Consider the following 17,500-nt stretch of genomic DNA (forward strand, 5'->3'; position numbering starts at 1 on the left):
TTATGCCAAACTCACAGAAAGCCACTATCAAATTGTGCTTATTTATGCTCGACACACGATATCACAAAAAATTGAAGTATCAAGGGGTGATTATCAACCCTTTGGATATTTATGACCCCCTCGCGAGTAGTCGGTTGGGAAATAAGCGGGTTTCAGATTGGAAATGTGTTGCTAATCAACATTGGCGAACTGAGACCGCAGGCTTGTTAAAACCAAACTTACAGAACGACACTATCAAACCCTGTTGATTTTTACTCGTTCGGGGTCTGAAATAAAATTAGAAAGGTATGTAAAATACTACACAACTTACGCTTGATGCAGTGACTACAGCGATATAGAAACTGTAGAAGCTTGTCTTGTTTAGACGTCTCTTCTGAGTGACTCTCTTACAGGTAGCTCAAAACTTTCCCCGACTAGACAGAGCGTCTCCCAGCTTGGTATCTGATAATGACAGAGTCCCTTTACAACAATGGCTCGTATTATTAGTAAGCTGTCAAACCAATTGGTTCAAGAGAAGAGGGAGGGGTGGTGTCCTTCTTATGGCAAAATTATCATACAACTGCATTACCCCCAAGGCCAACCTTCATGGAAAAGAAATTTGTCTTACTAATTCTTGAGAGTGATTATATCTGAAAATGCTTCCATAGACCTTTCTAAGAACATCAAGTTTTCATGTCATGTAACAAACCATAATCCGGCCGTAATAGCCTTTGAGGTCCCTGACTCAGGGTAATTTTAGATATCACGGATTGTTAAAAACAATCTGACTTTAAAATAGAACGAAATAGAATAATGTCCAAAATTGACATTCATACCTGTAAGATAGTGTGGTGTTAACATCGGATGAATGGCAAATATTCAAGATCAGCCAACCGATCAAGGTGCAGCCCCCTCCCTTCATTAAGTACTTAAACTCAAAAGAGAGGGAGGGGACTGCAGGAGAGGCATGCATACCTGTGTGACAGTATGATATTTGCATCGAAAAGGTCAATATCATTATCTAGCTGCAATAGCCTTTAAATGTCCCTGACTCAGATTAATTTCAGATATCATTGATTGTTAAACACAATCTGACTTAAAACTTAAAGGAAATAGAATATTGTCCGATTTAGAAAAAAAAGGAACTTATCTCAGAACAGGGGGAGGGGGAGCAAAATTGACATTCATAAATGGAAGGCAGTGTGGTGTTTAAATAGGATAGATAACAATTATTCAAGAGCAGCCAACCGATCAAGGTACAGCCCCCCTCCCTTCTGTACGTACTTTAACACAAAAGAGGGGGAGTGTACGACAAGAAAGACATGCATACCTGTGTGACAGTGTGATATTTGCATCGAATGGGTAGGTATTATTCAAGAGCAGCCAACCGAAAAAGGTGTAGCCCCCCTTCCTTCGGTAAGAATTTTTGGTCAATGGCTTGGTCTCCGTATGCGCAGGTTGACTTTCCCTGTTCAATTTCTCACTAGGACAATTTTGAATTTACCTAAAAAGCAGCGGAAGAATTGATGGACGTCTAACGAAACTGACCTTTATATAATTTTGCAAAAACAAAGTAAACACACACACACACACGCATTCACACATACACACACAGAAACACACACTTACACCATAACACACATACACAGATATGTCGGAAAACATGGCCTTGGCGAAGATAATATTACATTGATTAAAAAAAAAAGAAAAACGGGAAAGTTTGCAAAATGCCCTGTACAATACATAGACACGAGCCCTTATACAGTACATTCTTTGAAAAGGGAGAGGAGCTGCACCTTTCTCAGTTCATTACCCGATTGCTAAGATAAAAGCTACATTCATAACATTTCTTATAATGTGATAAAAGTTTATGGGTCGTTGGTTGACCACTACGGAATTTAACAAAGTTTTCCTTCAATCTGAAAAGAAGTGGTAAGCTGTTTTAAATTATCAACTAATTTAGTTAATGGGAGTACGAGTGGAGTTAAGAATGCTTGACTGAAGGGAAGCTATAATTATAAATGTATCTAGTAGGCAGATTTTATACAGTTCAAACTACCGATCAAGGTGGAGCCCCCGTCCCTCGTAAGTATTTTTTTTAGAATGGTTGGGTCTTTGAACTCTAAGCGTAATTTTTTTCTCAGTAATTTCTTCCTGGGACCACCTTATAAGGATCTGTTCCTATCAAAAAGAAACACACGCGCGCCCAAGCGTACAAACACACACACACACACACATACACACACACACACACACAAACACACACACACACACATACAACACACACACACACACAAAACACACACATACCCACAGACACGCACAAAAACATAGGGAAGGATTTCCACACTAAGTTTAGAAGAGAATTTACAAAACAAGATACTCTAAAACATGGGGTGATTATCAACCCTTTGAATATATAAGACCTCCTCGCGCGTAGTCAGTCGGGAAATAAGTGTGTTTCAGATTGGAAATGTGTTGCTAATCAACATCGGCATTCTGAGACTGCAGGCTTGTTAAACCAAACTCACAGAAAGCCACTATCAAATTGTGCTTATTTATGCTCGACACACGACGCCACAAAAAATTGAAGTATCAAGGGGTGATTATCAACCCTTTGAATATTTATGACCCCCTCGCGAGTAATCGGTTGGGAAATAAGCGGGTTTCAGATTGGAAATGTGTTGCTAATCAACATTGGCGAACTGAGACCGCAGGCTTGTTAAAACCAAACTTACAGAACGACACTATCAAACCCTGTTGATTTTTACTCGCTCGGGGTCTGAAATAAAATTAGAAAGGTATGTAAAATACTACACAACTTACGCTTGATGCAGTGACTACAGCGATATAGAAACTGTAGAAGCTTGTCTTGTTTAGACGTCTCTTCTGAGTGAGGTTTTTACAGGTAGATCAAAACTTTTCCCGACTAGACAGAGCGTCTCCCAGCTTGGTATCTGACAATGACAGAGTCCCTTTACAACAATGGCTCGTATTAGTAAGCCGTCAAACCAGTTGGTTCAAGAGGAGAGGGAGGGGCGGTGTCATAGTTCATGTTTTGGGCTTGCCTCAATTTGTAATATTTATCCATCTATAATTTATCGAAGGAATTCTACAATAAGTACAGAATCAAGACACTCGATATCTAGAGCCACTAAAGTCTCAAGTCACAATCTGCTTTAGTTTAGTTCGATCAGCAACCGACGTGAAGTCCTTTGGAAAGCCAGTAACGACGAAAGGTATTGAGCGTAAGAAATGAATCCGAGAACTGTCGCAGATCCATGGATTACACTATAGCTGCATATATCTCTTTACCTTCCAACTAAATGTGAAATGTGTCATTTTCCTTTATAAGGGCTTTCTTTTCCCAAAAAAGGAGATAGAGGAAACATGGCTAGGAATGTGCGCAAACTATGATCAGAGTGGCAAATTTATTATTGTTGGCGAAACAGAGCGTCTCCATATCTACAGCTCTTTGGGTAACTATCTATTGCGGAGTCATTTAACAATGAGTCACTAAGCTGATAAACCAGTTTTTTCAGGGAAGGGCGGTGTCATAGTTCATTTTTTTGGGCTTGCTGCAAATGCATTATCTCTTCTCTGGAAAATGTCGAAAACTAGAACGTTATTTCAGAATAGAACAAAATATGGTGTCTCTCGGTGCCTTTGCTGAGGTAAGATATGATAGCACTGCTGTGAAGACTGTTTCTGAAACTAATTATATAAGTACTGTTAAAAAACATATTATATCAGTGCTGTTGAAAAACGTGTACACTTGGATCTCCATGCCAAGGTAACCTTCTTGACGAAGGTATTTTAAGTCAGATTGAAAAGAGAGGAGAAATTTGGCAAAATCTACCCCGTTTAGAGTAAAACCCTCTAATGGTAGCTCCCCGAAGTATCTACCAATTACAGAGTCCGAATACAATGATTGACATGGCCGAGTTGTTTAACCAGTTGTTCTACTAGCAGAGCGGGCGGCAGTGGCACACGAACGCATGCCATTTTGGGTCTTGTCGCCAATTCGGACACCATCACCAATACTTGCTTTCTTAGCTACAACATGCCATTGATTCAATTGCCAGTGCCATCTTTATGCAACAGACGACACGAGCTATTTGCTACGTTTGATGATACCTCCTTGTTAAACTCCACGTCGTTCACTAATTGGTTGCGTCCAAACCGTGTGGGTCTCCATGGCAAGAGCCTTAGGTCTAAACACCAGAAAACGTTTGAATATTGAATAAAAAAACAGTAACAAAACAGGAGTTCCACGGCCTCATATCTCCATGAACAATTCTATTCATGCAAATGACTTACACATTTGCATAATATATGCTTTGGAATAAACACCTTTATCGAACTTACACATGTTGCAATACTGAGACTCCTATAATTTTCCAATTAGATTAATTATGGTGGTTTTTCATTGATTATGCAAATTAGGAATTTATTTGCATAATTGATATCTGTTGATGCTCAACATTCCATAAACTACATATATTACATGTATTTGAGTCTGATAATGGAAAACACTGCAAATATAGATTTTCCTAATTAGCTATGTAAATTAAGTCACAATGAGAATAATTTGTATTTCATTATGTATATCTCTGTCTAAGCCACCTGCATACTAAATATCATAGAAATCTGTTGTTCCTTTGTTCAGTTAGTCTCCTTAGAAGATTTAAAAAACGTCCCTGCAGTTCCAAAGGAAGCTGCTAGGAGGCCCAAACCTACATCACTTTTTTATTATATCACAAGCTATCTGCCACCCAAAAATCAAGACCACAGCACGTCCAGGTCAAAAGATACAAAAATTGAAATTCTGCTGCAGTACCAAGGTCACATATCAGGGGGCCCTAAATCGACTTTTGAATTTCGGCTTCACATCACCCGTCCACATACCAAATATCATCATAATCCATCAAGATGCTCTTGAGTTATGCTGACTAGAGTACTCCGGAATTACACAAACAGACAAACGGACAGACAGACAAACAGACAGACTGAAACATCCAAAACAATATTTCCATTTTTCATGGAGATAAAAACAGGGAAATTATGTAGGCCAAAACATATTTTGTCGAATGTTTTGCCAGGTACGATGCTGCTTTTCCTCGACTACATAAATTTCCATATGCCATGGAGATCTTTTGACTATGAAGTTCCAGTTATTTATTTTAAATAATTTTTCAAGTCAAGGGCTACTTTTCTCTGTAAGGGAGGATATCAGATTGCCGAGGCTCTCTGAGGTATTCCAAGAACCTAAAGCCTGCAAAAGCTAACTGTACGACATGTCATAAAAAGCATATGATATGAAAAAAATAATTTGATATAAAGAGTATTGACAAACTGAAACGAAATTAGCTCATTTGTAGTTTTTAAATCCCCAAACTTTACGTATGTTATGATTTTCCTGTATATTTTGTTATGTTAGAAGATGAGCTCGAGTTGGAACAAAATTAATGCATGATTTAAGTCAAATAATCCTAAATGTGACCAAAAATCGTAAATGTTCCACATTCTGAAGTAAAACAGTAAGATTTAAATTGGCACAGATTCTTTTTTAAATTCTCGCTTTTTGGAATTCCGCTGATTTTCTCGGCAATTAAACCTTATATGCAAAAGTATAAATAAGATTTCAGTTCTCTCTAACCTTGGCTTCGAAGAAAACATTATGGATCAATGAAAAAATGTTTAACGGAAAACAAAAACGCCCAAGGCGGTGCTATAAGGAATGAAGAATCTTGAGTGATTATGCCAATTTCGGCTTTACGATGAAAACATATGATATTATCATAATGTAACACGAAGTTGTATAACAATACCAACTTCTTGTAGTCTTAACATCACGCATATACCATACCTTGCCTTGCAAATGTTGGTCTTATATACCGTTTACTGGAGGGAGGGGGCTGGTGATTGGGCAAAACTCGGATACCAAAGATATCTATTATTAGAAACACATCTCAATGTTAATTGTTGGTTTGGGTCACCTGGCTATATGATAATAAACGATATCTATTTTTCACAGAGCCGAACGTTTTTCACGTTTCATGCTAAAAGATACACGCACAGAAACAAGGAAAACTTCATTAACATCAACAGTCACAATAAAAACAGCAGATAAAGCAGTGTTCGTACCTGCTTAAGTTTTACAGACTTGATATCAACAATGGTTTCAATTGTTTTGTCTTCTGTTCACTTGAACAATCTCGATGTAACTTAATTACCATTACTCTGCTTTAGAGGTTTTCCTTCGCATGATCGTTTTTATTACCACATCTTTCCGTTGCTGGTTCAAACATATAAATGATTATGTGATTATAAATGACAAGTCCATTTGGTCAGCTAGCAGACATTCTGTAGTCATTTACGCATTACAACTTCTTCAACATACTTTTTGTTCATCTTAGAGAGCATAATCTTACAAATCAGCTGACATCATTGTTGTACAAATAAAAGTTTTACCAGGGACAAAAAAAAAACAAAAAAACAATGCAGTGTTTTTGTGCTACCTGTATTCACACATAGATCATAAGGTCTTCTTTACAGGAGTTAGATGTAAGGTAATGTTCAGGGTATGAGCTATTCCTTAGGCCCCAGATGGTACAGACCTTACATTCTTTACTTTTGTAAGTGTTAAACTTTCAATCGTACAGACCGGGGTTTAACTTTAACTTAAAGTTACTAATGGATAATATTTACTTGATTAGATCTGGTAAAATACTTCAATCAAACATATATGTCATGAAATAATATGTCATTAGAAGGACATTGTGTGCCTCCAGCTGAATAAATGATAGTAAAAAGCAATAAAACTATTGTATCTTCCATTTGCACATCGTCAACTCTTATGCCAGACTTTTTGTAAACATTAAGGGTAACGATCGGTCATTAGAAGGACATTGTGTGCCTTAAGCTGAAAAAATGGTGCTTAACAACAATAAATTAATAAAAGGTATGGCGTCTTCTATTTCCACATCGTCAACTCCTCCAGCAGACTTGTTGTAAACTTTAAGGGAAACAATCTGTCATTTGAAGGACATTGTGTGCCTTAAGCTGAATAAATGATATTAATAACAATGATACTATAACATCTTCTACATGCACATCGTCAACTTACATGACAGTCTTGTTGTATCATGAAGGGAACCAATATCTGTCATTAAAAGGACATTGTGTGCCTTAAGCTGAATAAGTGGTAATAAAACTATGGAATATTCTCCTTACAGATCGTCAACTTCTATCCCAGCAGATGTAAACATTAAGGGAAAACAATCTGTCATTAAAAGGACATTGTGTGCCTTTATCTGCCTTTAACAGGAACGAAACTGTGAGCTGGGTCGGCGCCTGTGAAAAGAAAGTGAAACATTTGTGAATATCCAACAAAAAAAGAACTATATTGTACAATTATTACAATTTTTGTTATCGAGATTACTACATCATTACATTCTCATCGCACTTTGAAAAACGTTTTCAATTCGTTTCTAAACAATATTTTGCCTTTGTTAGTACAGCTAGCCTTATTCAATTATTGTCATATTTCAGAACGACTTCTTTAAGCCATGTTAATTTGCCTTCATTAAGAAGGTTATGTTTTCAGGGGCGTACATGGTATTTTTGCTTTTGTGTTTGTTACCTTCGCTGAGAAGGTTATGCAGAGGGTAGCGTTTGTGTGTGTGTGTCTGTAGTGGACTAGGATAACTCGAGAATGCCTCGATAGATTGTTTTGGTATTTGGTATGTTTGTAGGTTTTGATTAAACCTAAAAACGATTAGATTTTCGGCACCCTAGCGGCTTCTAATGGTACTGCAGCGGAACTTCCTGTTTTGATATCTCGCGTTCTGGACATGCTATGGGCTAAGTGGTAGATAGATCTTTGGACAGGGAGTAAGTGGTATGGGTTTGGGCCCCTAGCGGCTTTTTTGGAACTGCAGGAGCAGGTTTTGCGTCTGACTTTGAAAGGGAATAATTTTTACCTTGCACCCTCCAGATTTGTATTGATCTGAGTAAGGGGTCGGCCTAGGTTTTTAATTACTTCATCTTGTATGTGGTTGGTTTTAAAAGTGTGTCTTTTGTGTTTTACCTCTGCAATAAAGATGATTTTGAACAGAAGGGCATGATGGATGGTTTTGATTTTTGGTAAGTAGATAGCTTGAGTGATGATGTACATGGTTAGTTTCTTCTTATGCAAATCACTATCTAATTTGCATAATTAATGAGGAAAGTTTATACATCCGCCAAATTCCATTATAGGACTCCGAAACATGTGACATATGTAACTCAGGAAGAGAAAGAGAAATATTACTTGTTATGAACTATGCAAATTAAGACCTCATTTGCATAATTAATGAGAACATACTATAACAAGATGTCATTTATGAATGGTCATGATTTTTGGTATGTAGATAGCTTGTGTGATGCTTAGTATGATTGGACGATAATTATGCAAATGAGATCCTCATTTACATAATTAATGAGGCAACTTAAAAATCCGCCTTGTTCCATGATATGACTATTCAAATTGTAACTGAGGAAGAGAGGAATGTTGATAGATAGAAATATGCAAATGTGGGTCTAATTTGCATACTTCACGAGTAACTTCTATAATTCCACACTGGCAAATGATGGCAAGTTCATAAATTTAGTACTTTTTTGTGGCATCGGGAAGTTGTGTGAATCAAATTATGCTAATTGCATTATTGATGATAAATATTAGCATAACCTTCTTAGTTGAGCTCATCATTTGTTTACCTCATACTTTGGACATTTCATATTTTAAGACAATCAACTGGTATGATTTATAAGTGATGAGAAACACTCCTATAATACGTCACTCATAAAGGTTAAAATCATTCGGCGAAGGTATTTTGTCGTGGAACTCTAGTTCGTTAATAAGATTAAGATAACTTAAGAGGGGATCAGTGAATTGTCTTACAGTTTTGCATGAGGATAAATCTTGATAAATACTCAAAATGATTAGTTTCCTGGTCCCCTTGCTATTTTTTAACGTACTGTGGAGGAACCTCCTGTTTTGGTATCTCTGGTTCAGTGTGAGTGTGAATATTTTGTAAAAATGTCTATGTTATCAAACAATAGTATTATGTTTTATGTAATTTCAGGAAATTTCTTGATGTTGATGTCACTGGTTTCTTATGCCCTTCAAGGCGTGAAGATCAGGCGGAACAAAAGGCACTCGAGCTAACTTTGTTTCAGAGTTACTGAGCTCAACGATCGTCAGTAGGTCGTGTAGGTCGTAGGGACAGTGGGTTTCTTGTGTGGTCCAAGCTAGGGGGTTCCATTGCCTTTTTATTCCGTAAGGACAGTGGGGGTGTTATCCTATGTGTCTGGGGGACGGTATCGAAAACCGGAGACTAACCTTGTTTTTTCACCGCTTTTTACCTCCACAACCAAATTAGGTACCCATTTTACTCCGGTGTGCAGTGAGGAACGTCATATTATTATACTTTTTCTCGGCACAGTGTCACTGACAGGATTCACATACAGGACCACAGGGCTGTGGGCATTCAAACACAGGACCGCTGGGCTGTGGGCCAAACGTCCTGCCGTTACCGGATGTTCATAAATGTACGTAATACTTAAGAATGCCCAACTAGCCGTTGCCCACTATGCCTTATGCGTTCCGAATATATCTCAATATTGCTTGCGGTTGACTCACCGGCACAGCATTTTTTCTTGATGCCAGCTGCCTCGCAAGGTGAAGACTCGGCCTGGTATTCCCACGAGTTACAGTCGCGAGGGTAGCAGAACGGACCAGTACCTATCCAGCGGCACCCTGAAAAGGCATAGACCGGGTTCTGTCAGCTCTTTTGTATTTTCGTATTATTTGCTGTTTTATTGATTTGTCAGGGTATAAGAACAAATCTAGTGTAGGTTATAAGTATTGATAATCATGAGTTATGCGTTGAAAACCTCGATTTATAAATAAACACTTCTTAGCGACAAAAATCGCTGCCTTTTGCAACTTGTATACGCAACAATTATTTGTTGAAATAATAAACATGATAGCAAAGTTGTTATGATTGCTTGCTTACATTTTTTGCAGCATATGTATCAATATTTTTCTGTTAGTTTAATTATTTTTCTTGATTGAAAGTTGGACTGATTCGATTACCTAAGATTCAGTGTGTCACCGCTGTGTCTGTATTTAAAAACCTATTTTCGACCGGTTTAAAAAAAATTACCTCGTTTCACCATCTCATGATCAGAAAGGTCTTGTTGTTCATTGTTGTCGCCTCCAGCTGTATGTAAATGATAGTAACGGATAATTGTAATATCTAAATGAAAGGTTGATTGATGACTTCAGCTGCCCGTGTATCAATTCTTATTTGGCGGCTAATGGGATGTTGGAATTAACAACATTTAAGCAGGTCAAGCTATTTTGCAATCATTCATTCGATGCCCGAACTGTTCAGTAAAATACGCCAAAAATAATTACTCAAGCAACTGGATAAGATTTTGAAACAGTCAGACGTTTCAGACAGTATCCACTGTCTTTCGTCAGTGACTAACGATAGGACTGAGAACACCAGGTTTTATACCAAAACTCTGAATAGATATGTTAATGAGGTAAAGACAAGTTAGGATGTCTTGAAGTAGTCTTTAAAAAGAAGATTAATTCAAGACAAAGTTTATGCCAATAGTTCAATTAGCTACTGTTGTTCTAGTACAGTAACTAAATGTTGCTTGTCCGGGGGTGGGGGGTGGTGGGCAGTGCATTATCCCAGCACTGCACGAAATGGCCTCGTATCCCGGCGTATACGTACAGGGATTCCTCCGGAAATATTCCATATCCCGGTGCGGATTTAGCGTATCCGTAAGTTATAACGGATACGCTAAATCCGCACCGGGATATGGAATATTTCCGGAGGAATCCCTGTACGTATACGCCGGGATACGAGGCCATTTCGTGCAGTGCAGGTGCCTGAAAGTTGAACGCGTAGACCCCCTTTCCTGTTGAGGGCGGGGTTGTACATCCTCTCATATATTGCTTCTCTATTTCCCCGTTCGAACAAGCGTTCTTCACGATCTAGGATGTCCGTGGATTCGAGATTGAATAAGTGTCCCTGGTTGTGTTTTAGATGGTGGTTAATGGCAGAGGAGTAGCGGTTAGCGCTCTTTCTGCAATGTTCCTTGTACCTTTCTTTTAGTAGCTAATTGAACTATTGGCATAAACTTTGTCTTGAATTAATCTTCTTTTTAAAGACTACTTCAAGACATCCTAAATTGTCTTTACCTCATTAACATATCTATTCAGAGTTTTGGTATAAAACCTGGTGTTCTCAGTCCTATCGTTAGTCACTGACGAAAGACAGTGGATACTGTCTGAAACGTCTGACTGTTTCAAAATCTTATCCAGTTGCTTGAGTATTTTTTTGGCGTATCTTATTACCTGGATGTCTAACCTTCATCAAATATTTTCTAACCTCTCCTAGTCTTCTAGGGAGATTGGCACAATACTGTTAATATCATAGAGGAACGTCTGTTGTGTCAGACCGGGGTCATTTTTGACCCCAACAAAAATAATTTGCTATTTTGGGACCTACCTTCTGTAACTCCTAAACTACTCAGTGTATGACCACCACATTTTCAGAGGATGGTGCACGTGTAAAATACTAGTAATACGAGCATGATACATTTTGTTTCATTATGACCTAACATGATGTCGTAATGACGTTATTTTAGAGTCAATTCCGTGTAACCGAGAGGGTTTTCAGATAATATTGGTAAGAAGTTTGACCAATTTTAGATAAAAGACTTTTTTAGTAAAAAACTTGTTCTAAATTGTTCAAACAATCAATAATGAAATTTTGAACAGGTTTGAACTTATCTATATATTTTGGAAATATTTTGAAAGTATTTGCACAAATATCTCTTTATCTAGAACAATTTTTAAACATTTATGTGATTGTTTCACTGTTGGAACATGTTCCAACAATTTGCATCATTATTCAAATAGTAGATTTGGGTTATTGCCCACAAAAAAGTAGTTGCTAATCGCACTCTATTGTCTGCCTCTGTATATTTTCAGATTTCACGTCTGGACCTTTGTCCTGAGGTGTCTAAGCATGGCACCTATACTTTGAAGGGATGTGTGAAATGCCCTGTTCCCAGCCCACTGACCCAGTTACACCATGGTCGTATAATGTTGAAACATGCAGGAACAAATGATGAATCAATGTTGCAACTGTTCCGAAAAAAAATAATAACATGTGCAATGTTAGAAATTTGTCTAACATGTTGGAACGCGACAGAAACTATTTAGAACATCAACTAAGTGTTGGAAAGTGTTACTTATCTGAGTTATCTCCCTTAGATTGTTACAAAAATTTTGCAAATGTAAGAAAAAAAGGCAACAAACACCCACACATGTGGAATTGACTATAAGTGATTCTACTCGCCATCTTGGATTTTTTACCGATGACGTCATCAAATCAGTTTAAGATATCAACGCTAAATCATGAGAGTTACATTATATGATACATGATGATAACAATGTGAGTAAATAAAATTAATGTAGTGTACCTAAAAAGCCTCAAAACGTCATTGTTTGAACTGAAATTAGCAGATTTTTAAAGATATGCCTCGTCAAACACTCGTTGCCATGGCAACACGAAAAACGATGAACTTACTTTATTGATTTGAAATATTTGTGAATGACATTTTATGAAAAGTCACCAAGTTGGGTGGCTCTAGATTGAGCCATTTAGGAGTTATGCAACATGAAAATGTGCGTGGGCCTCAAAAATCCCCTCCCGGTCTAAATTGAGATCAAAAACTGGTCCTTCTGATCTTTTTGCATAAATTATGCCAAAGGATGGGAATTATTCAAACCTAAACATGCCAAAACATTCCTCTTACATTGATGAAGCAATATACGGATAACAATTAGCAGAAAAAGTGAAAAGGAAGATTTCAGTGAACAAAACATTCTGGGGTAATTTTTGACCCCGTTCAGTCATTTCAGCAGCAAATAAAGTATTTGAGGGTTAAAATGCTACTAATATTTTTATTTCAATTTTGACACATTTTTTTAAGGCTTATATTTCTCTTTGAATACACATTTTAAGTCAATTGCATAATATGAATTTTCTGCTAATTTTTGGCAGGTCATAATATGAGTAACTTAACATCTATCTACCAACAAGCGTCATGATTGTCTGAGATTTAATTGGATTTGGATAGCTTATTTGTTAAATATCATTACGATGTTATAAAATCAACGTACGAATGTTATAACGATGCAGTTTGCTATTTGCGCACCCTGATATTGAAATAGCACATTGGTATCTTTGTTACATGTCTTTGCGGAGATCTTTACTGCTGACATTATTTGTCGGTTTAGCTTTGTGGATTGACCCCTTCTTGATTATTCGTATTGCGAATTTTCAATGCTGCTTATCATAATTTACACAGAATAATTGAAACTGTGATTTACACTTACTACATACTAGCAAATACTAGTTATTGAATATGATTGTCCTTATTATGTTAATTTCTCTTAATGGTAATTGAAATAACATGCATCGATTCAACAGAATATGTACAATGTGTGTTTGCTAGTTGAATCATTTTTCTTGTTTGATGGGGTTAATATCAGTTTGCTTGCGTTTGTCCGTACTTGTTAGCTAACTTTCAAATAGTAAAAACGAAAAATTGAAGAAGAAAATGAGATTATTACCACCTTCACGATTCCTCCACTCAGACAGGTCTTGTTGCCCTTCCTTGTCACCAGCTGTATGTAATGAACAATAATTATGAATCTATAATCTAAATCAACGCTCCTTATTGTTTTGTACTAGTGTGTTATTTTTCAACTCTTTAATAGTAGGCTTTCAGCATTCACAACATGCATGGAGTTTGTGCTATTATCAAACTCTTCACTCGATGCAAGGTAAAAGTAATATTTGTTGGAAATGCTTGTCGCGAACACGTTTAATGACAGTTACAGATAATGTACGGGCAACAACGACAACAACAACAAAAAAAATTACGCTCGAAGCACAATTTTTCATCAAAGAATAATACTTTAAACAATATATTAATAGACGATAATAATTGTTTATCGATTGATGGTAGCCTTGTCCATCATTCTTCAGTAATTGAAAAAAAGCAGCACTGGCATCAATGAGAATAAATACCACGTTCTTTAGTTTCCCAATATGTCTGTCTGTCAAGATACTCACTCTCCATGCAGAAGTTGGTGGGGAAGATTGTAACCGTTTTATCATATTCCCGTTTTTTTCCGCCCTCCCCACCAACCTCTACTCCATGTCGCAGGCTCAAAGGAGAAGGAGTAGTTCTTTGGGAAATGTGTCAAAGTCCCTCCCCGAGCCCCTATTCTCCGCAAGCTGTCATGGGTAGCGGAAATAGTTTTATTGGGGGTCCACCCACGGGGTCCACCGAGAGCTGACTTAAAACGGGGCATATGATACGATTGTTGAGCAATAAAGTTCACTTCACTTCAGTTTGATAAAACGGTCACAATCTTCCCCACCAACCTCTGCCTGGAAAGTAAAGATACTGCACGTAATGAACATTGATTTGATGCAACCTTATTTCTTTCCAATATAGGATAGATCGAGCATTCGTTGCATGGACTTCTTTTCTGTTAGGAAACAGCCATTATCCGTGCAAAGCGATGCTGAAAACCCAAGACCACATTGAGGTTACTGGTTTATTTATTTATTACTGGTTTATTTATTATTGGTTACCTGCCAGTAATATCTGGAGAAGTCTGTTCTCCAGTTTGTCGACCACTTCCGCCTGCTTCTGGTTACTGCCGAGAGCTGAAACAGGTAATAAGTGACATTTTCAGTGTATTAAAAGAACCATCACGAGGTACCAATCAACCTTTCTGTTATGAAAGTGAATGTTGTTGATGATGGACAAATCAAGAACAGATGAGATTCATCTTGAATTCTTTTTTCAACTTAAAGGCTTTTCTTCCAAATGGTTATACATAAATGATATATCATGATTTTAATTTTCTATTACGAGTGATGGGGGAAGGAAATTTATGAACGATCGTTCTGTATTCCATTTATTACCGTGCGATTTGATCAGCCAGATACCATTAAACCATATAACAGGAAAATAAAAGGTTTCCAGGATCCTATTCGGAATATTTCAAGCCCAACATTCATCAAGCTATGAATTGGTATCTCGTTGAGGTGAAGACAGTTTTTTTGGGCAAGATAATTCAATTTGTTTTAGAACAGGAGCTGATATTGTCTCAAGGGATTGTCAGGGCAGAAACTCAAGAACAGGAAAGTTTGACACGCAGGATTGCTTTCCCATTGAGATGGAGATTGGAAATTCCTTATATATTTTCTATACAATACCTTTAACATTGACGTTACAGAACAGTTTGTAAAAGAAAAATAGATTAGATGATTTAAAATGCTCGAAGCTGACCTGAACTGGAAGAAGAAAGGAGTGCCACACATCCAAGCACGATGACGCCGAGAACCCTCATGTTTGAAAGCCTTTATTCTGGAAAAAAAATAGAAAGAACCACATTTCTAATCAAAGCCCATCATTTTATATCCATTTCAAAAACAACATATATTGTGTGTACTATTTTGAAAATCCTATTTATTTAAGGCAAGGTAGGTAGGTTACGGACATAACTAATTTACAGTAACTTTGCATGTGCAGTCATGTTCTTTAAAGAATCTGCAGACAGGGACTCTAAACACCATAAGAGCAGATTATACAACCAAACTAAATGGCAACATACGAAGCTTGATATGATTGTGTCAATGTAGCAAGTGTTAACAGATCGACGTTTTGACACTGTCATTCAACGTTTGCTAATAACCGTTAGTAGTTTTTTTGGCGTTCTTGGATGACTTGAGTTAATGTGTTTAGTGAATGGACACAGGCACAAACAAACAGACTACAGATGCAAATACACACACATACACACACATAATTACATACACACACACACACACCAAACACATATGTTGTTATTTTTAGATAAAATGAAAACGTCGTAAATACAATCCAACTCACGCGTCAAGATTAACCGTGTCTTGTAAAAACTGGTATTCAGAGCGCGCTGCGAACAGACCCAACGCGTACCCAGGCAAGAGAAAGCGTCTCTAACCGTAGACTCCTCTACCAATCATAGACTCCGATTACAACAGTGACTGACGTAGGCACGTTGTTCAACCTGTTGTTTCACAAAAATGGGGGAGTGGCAGTGACGTAGGCCATTTTGGTGCTTGTCACAAGCACGGATATTATCTCTACTTGCTAACGTGAATATATTTGGATGTCGTCATAAAATAGTATTTTATATGGTTTTGTATTCTTAACATCACGATAATTGTTGGGGAAAACGTTGATAACTTTTCTAATAACTTTGCAAGTGATTTTAACGTGTTTTATTAAACCCTTTTTGTGTCGTGAGAACGAACCATTATCACCATGGAATAGCCTAGAGTTGTCTGACCCGGGACAGTTTTAGAAGACTTATGCCAATCTGACTTTGTAGATCAACCCTGCGAAGTAATGACTGTCAGCTGTTGAATCGCCATATCGGTACATTTTCGAGTCACAAAGGTGTTCTAAAACTAATTTATAAAACGAAAAAAAAAAATTATGCTGGAATGCATTCTAATCTTTAAAGTCATTTAACTCAAAGGTGGGAGAGGGGCAAGAAGACTGGCCTGCATACTTGTGTGTAACTGAAATTGGCCCCGGATAGATAGCTATTATTCAAGAGCAACCAACCGAGAAATGTGTAGCTCCCCCTCCCTTCTGTAATAATGTATGAGAATAATATAGGACTATATTAACATAAAACAACCATTGCATAAGATAACTCGTCTAGTAAATGAGGAGGAAGTCGTGAAAAATATCCCAACTCACGCTTGATTCAGTCGCTACAGACGATCCCCCAACTGTAGAAGCGTACCTTGTGAAGAAAGCGATGTGTGCTGGACTTAACGTTTCCCCGACCAGACTGAGCGTATCTAATCACACCTACCTGGGTAAACACCAACGGCAGAGTCCGATTACAACAATGACTCATTTTAGTAAGCCGTCAAACCAGATGTTTCAAGACCTGCACACACCGCTGTCTCACAAGGTACGCTTCTACAGATCGCCAGTTGTGACTTATTCAACTGTGAGTTGAGAATTTTTTATTCAAGCCTTTCTCCTTTTATTCTAGACGAGTCACTTTATGCAATGGTTGCTTTATGTTAACATGGTTCTTAATATATATGTATTAATATGTATATATATTTATTTATACCTGTGTGTAAATCTTTGTGTTTGTATGTGTGTGTGTGTGTGTTTGTTTGTGTGTGTGTGTGTGTGTGTGTGTGTGTGTGTGTGTGTGTGTGTGTGTGTGTGTGTGTGTGTGACATATCTCAAAGGATACAGTAATCAAAATGCCGGCGCAGTTAAAATCCCGTTCTTGTTTGACCCTTATCCTTATTGGGGGAACCCAGCATGTGTCATGATAAAATTGTAGCAG

At 37.5% G+C, this 17,500-nt stretch overlaps 2 protein-coding genes across 4 annotated transcripts in view; both read right to left on the bottom strand.

The window, feature by feature from the left end:
- LOC136437006 (uncharacterized) overlaps window positions 1-441 on the bottom strand; it is an 11,713-nt gene extending 11,272 nt beyond the window's left edge. Inside the window, exon 1 of the mRNA XM_066431425.1 lies at window positions 311-441. The gene's annotated coding sequence lies outside the window, so the exon portion shown is untranslated. The remainder of the gene's footprint in view (window positions 1-310) is intronic.
- LOC136437005 (uncharacterized) overlaps window positions 1-17,023 on the bottom strand; it is a 28,295-nt gene extending 11,272 nt beyond the window's left edge. Inside the window, exons 1-7 of one of the 3 annotated variants that reach the window (XM_066431419.1) lie at window positions 16,888-17,022; window positions 15,424-15,501; window positions 14,721-14,795; window positions 13,691-13,741; window positions 10,191-10,247; window positions 9,665-9,781; window positions 6,127-7,335 (exon numbers count right to left, since the gene is read on the bottom strand). In XM_066431419.1, coding sequence (XP_066287516.1) covers window positions 7,292-7,335; window positions 9,665-9,781; window positions 10,191-10,247; window positions 13,691-13,741; window positions 14,721-14,795; window positions 15,424-15,484 — 405 coding nt within the window. In that variant the 5' untranslated portion in view covers window positions 15,485-15,501; window positions 16,888-17,022 and the 3' untranslated portion in view covers window positions 6,127-7,291. Of the gene's footprint in view, window positions 1-6,126; window positions 7,336-9,664; window positions 9,782-10,190; window positions 10,248-13,690; window positions 13,742-14,720; window positions 14,796-15,423; window positions 15,502-16,026; window positions 16,126-16,887 lie in introns of those variants that run through there. The other 2 variants (XM_066431420.1, XM_066431421.1) reach the window with 2 other exon arrangements.
- Window positions 17,024-17,500: the final 477 nt, after the last annotated feature.

The sequence above is a fragment of the Branchiostoma lanceolatum genome, chromosome 6, assembly GCF_035083965.1.
Source record: "Branchiostoma lanceolatum isolate klBraLanc5 chromosome 6, klBraLanc5.hap2, whole genome shotgun sequence".
In the NCBI taxonomy this organism is placed as follows: domain Eukaryota; kingdom Metazoa; phylum Chordata; class Leptocardii; order Amphioxiformes; family Branchiostomatidae; genus Branchiostoma; species Branchiostoma lanceolatum.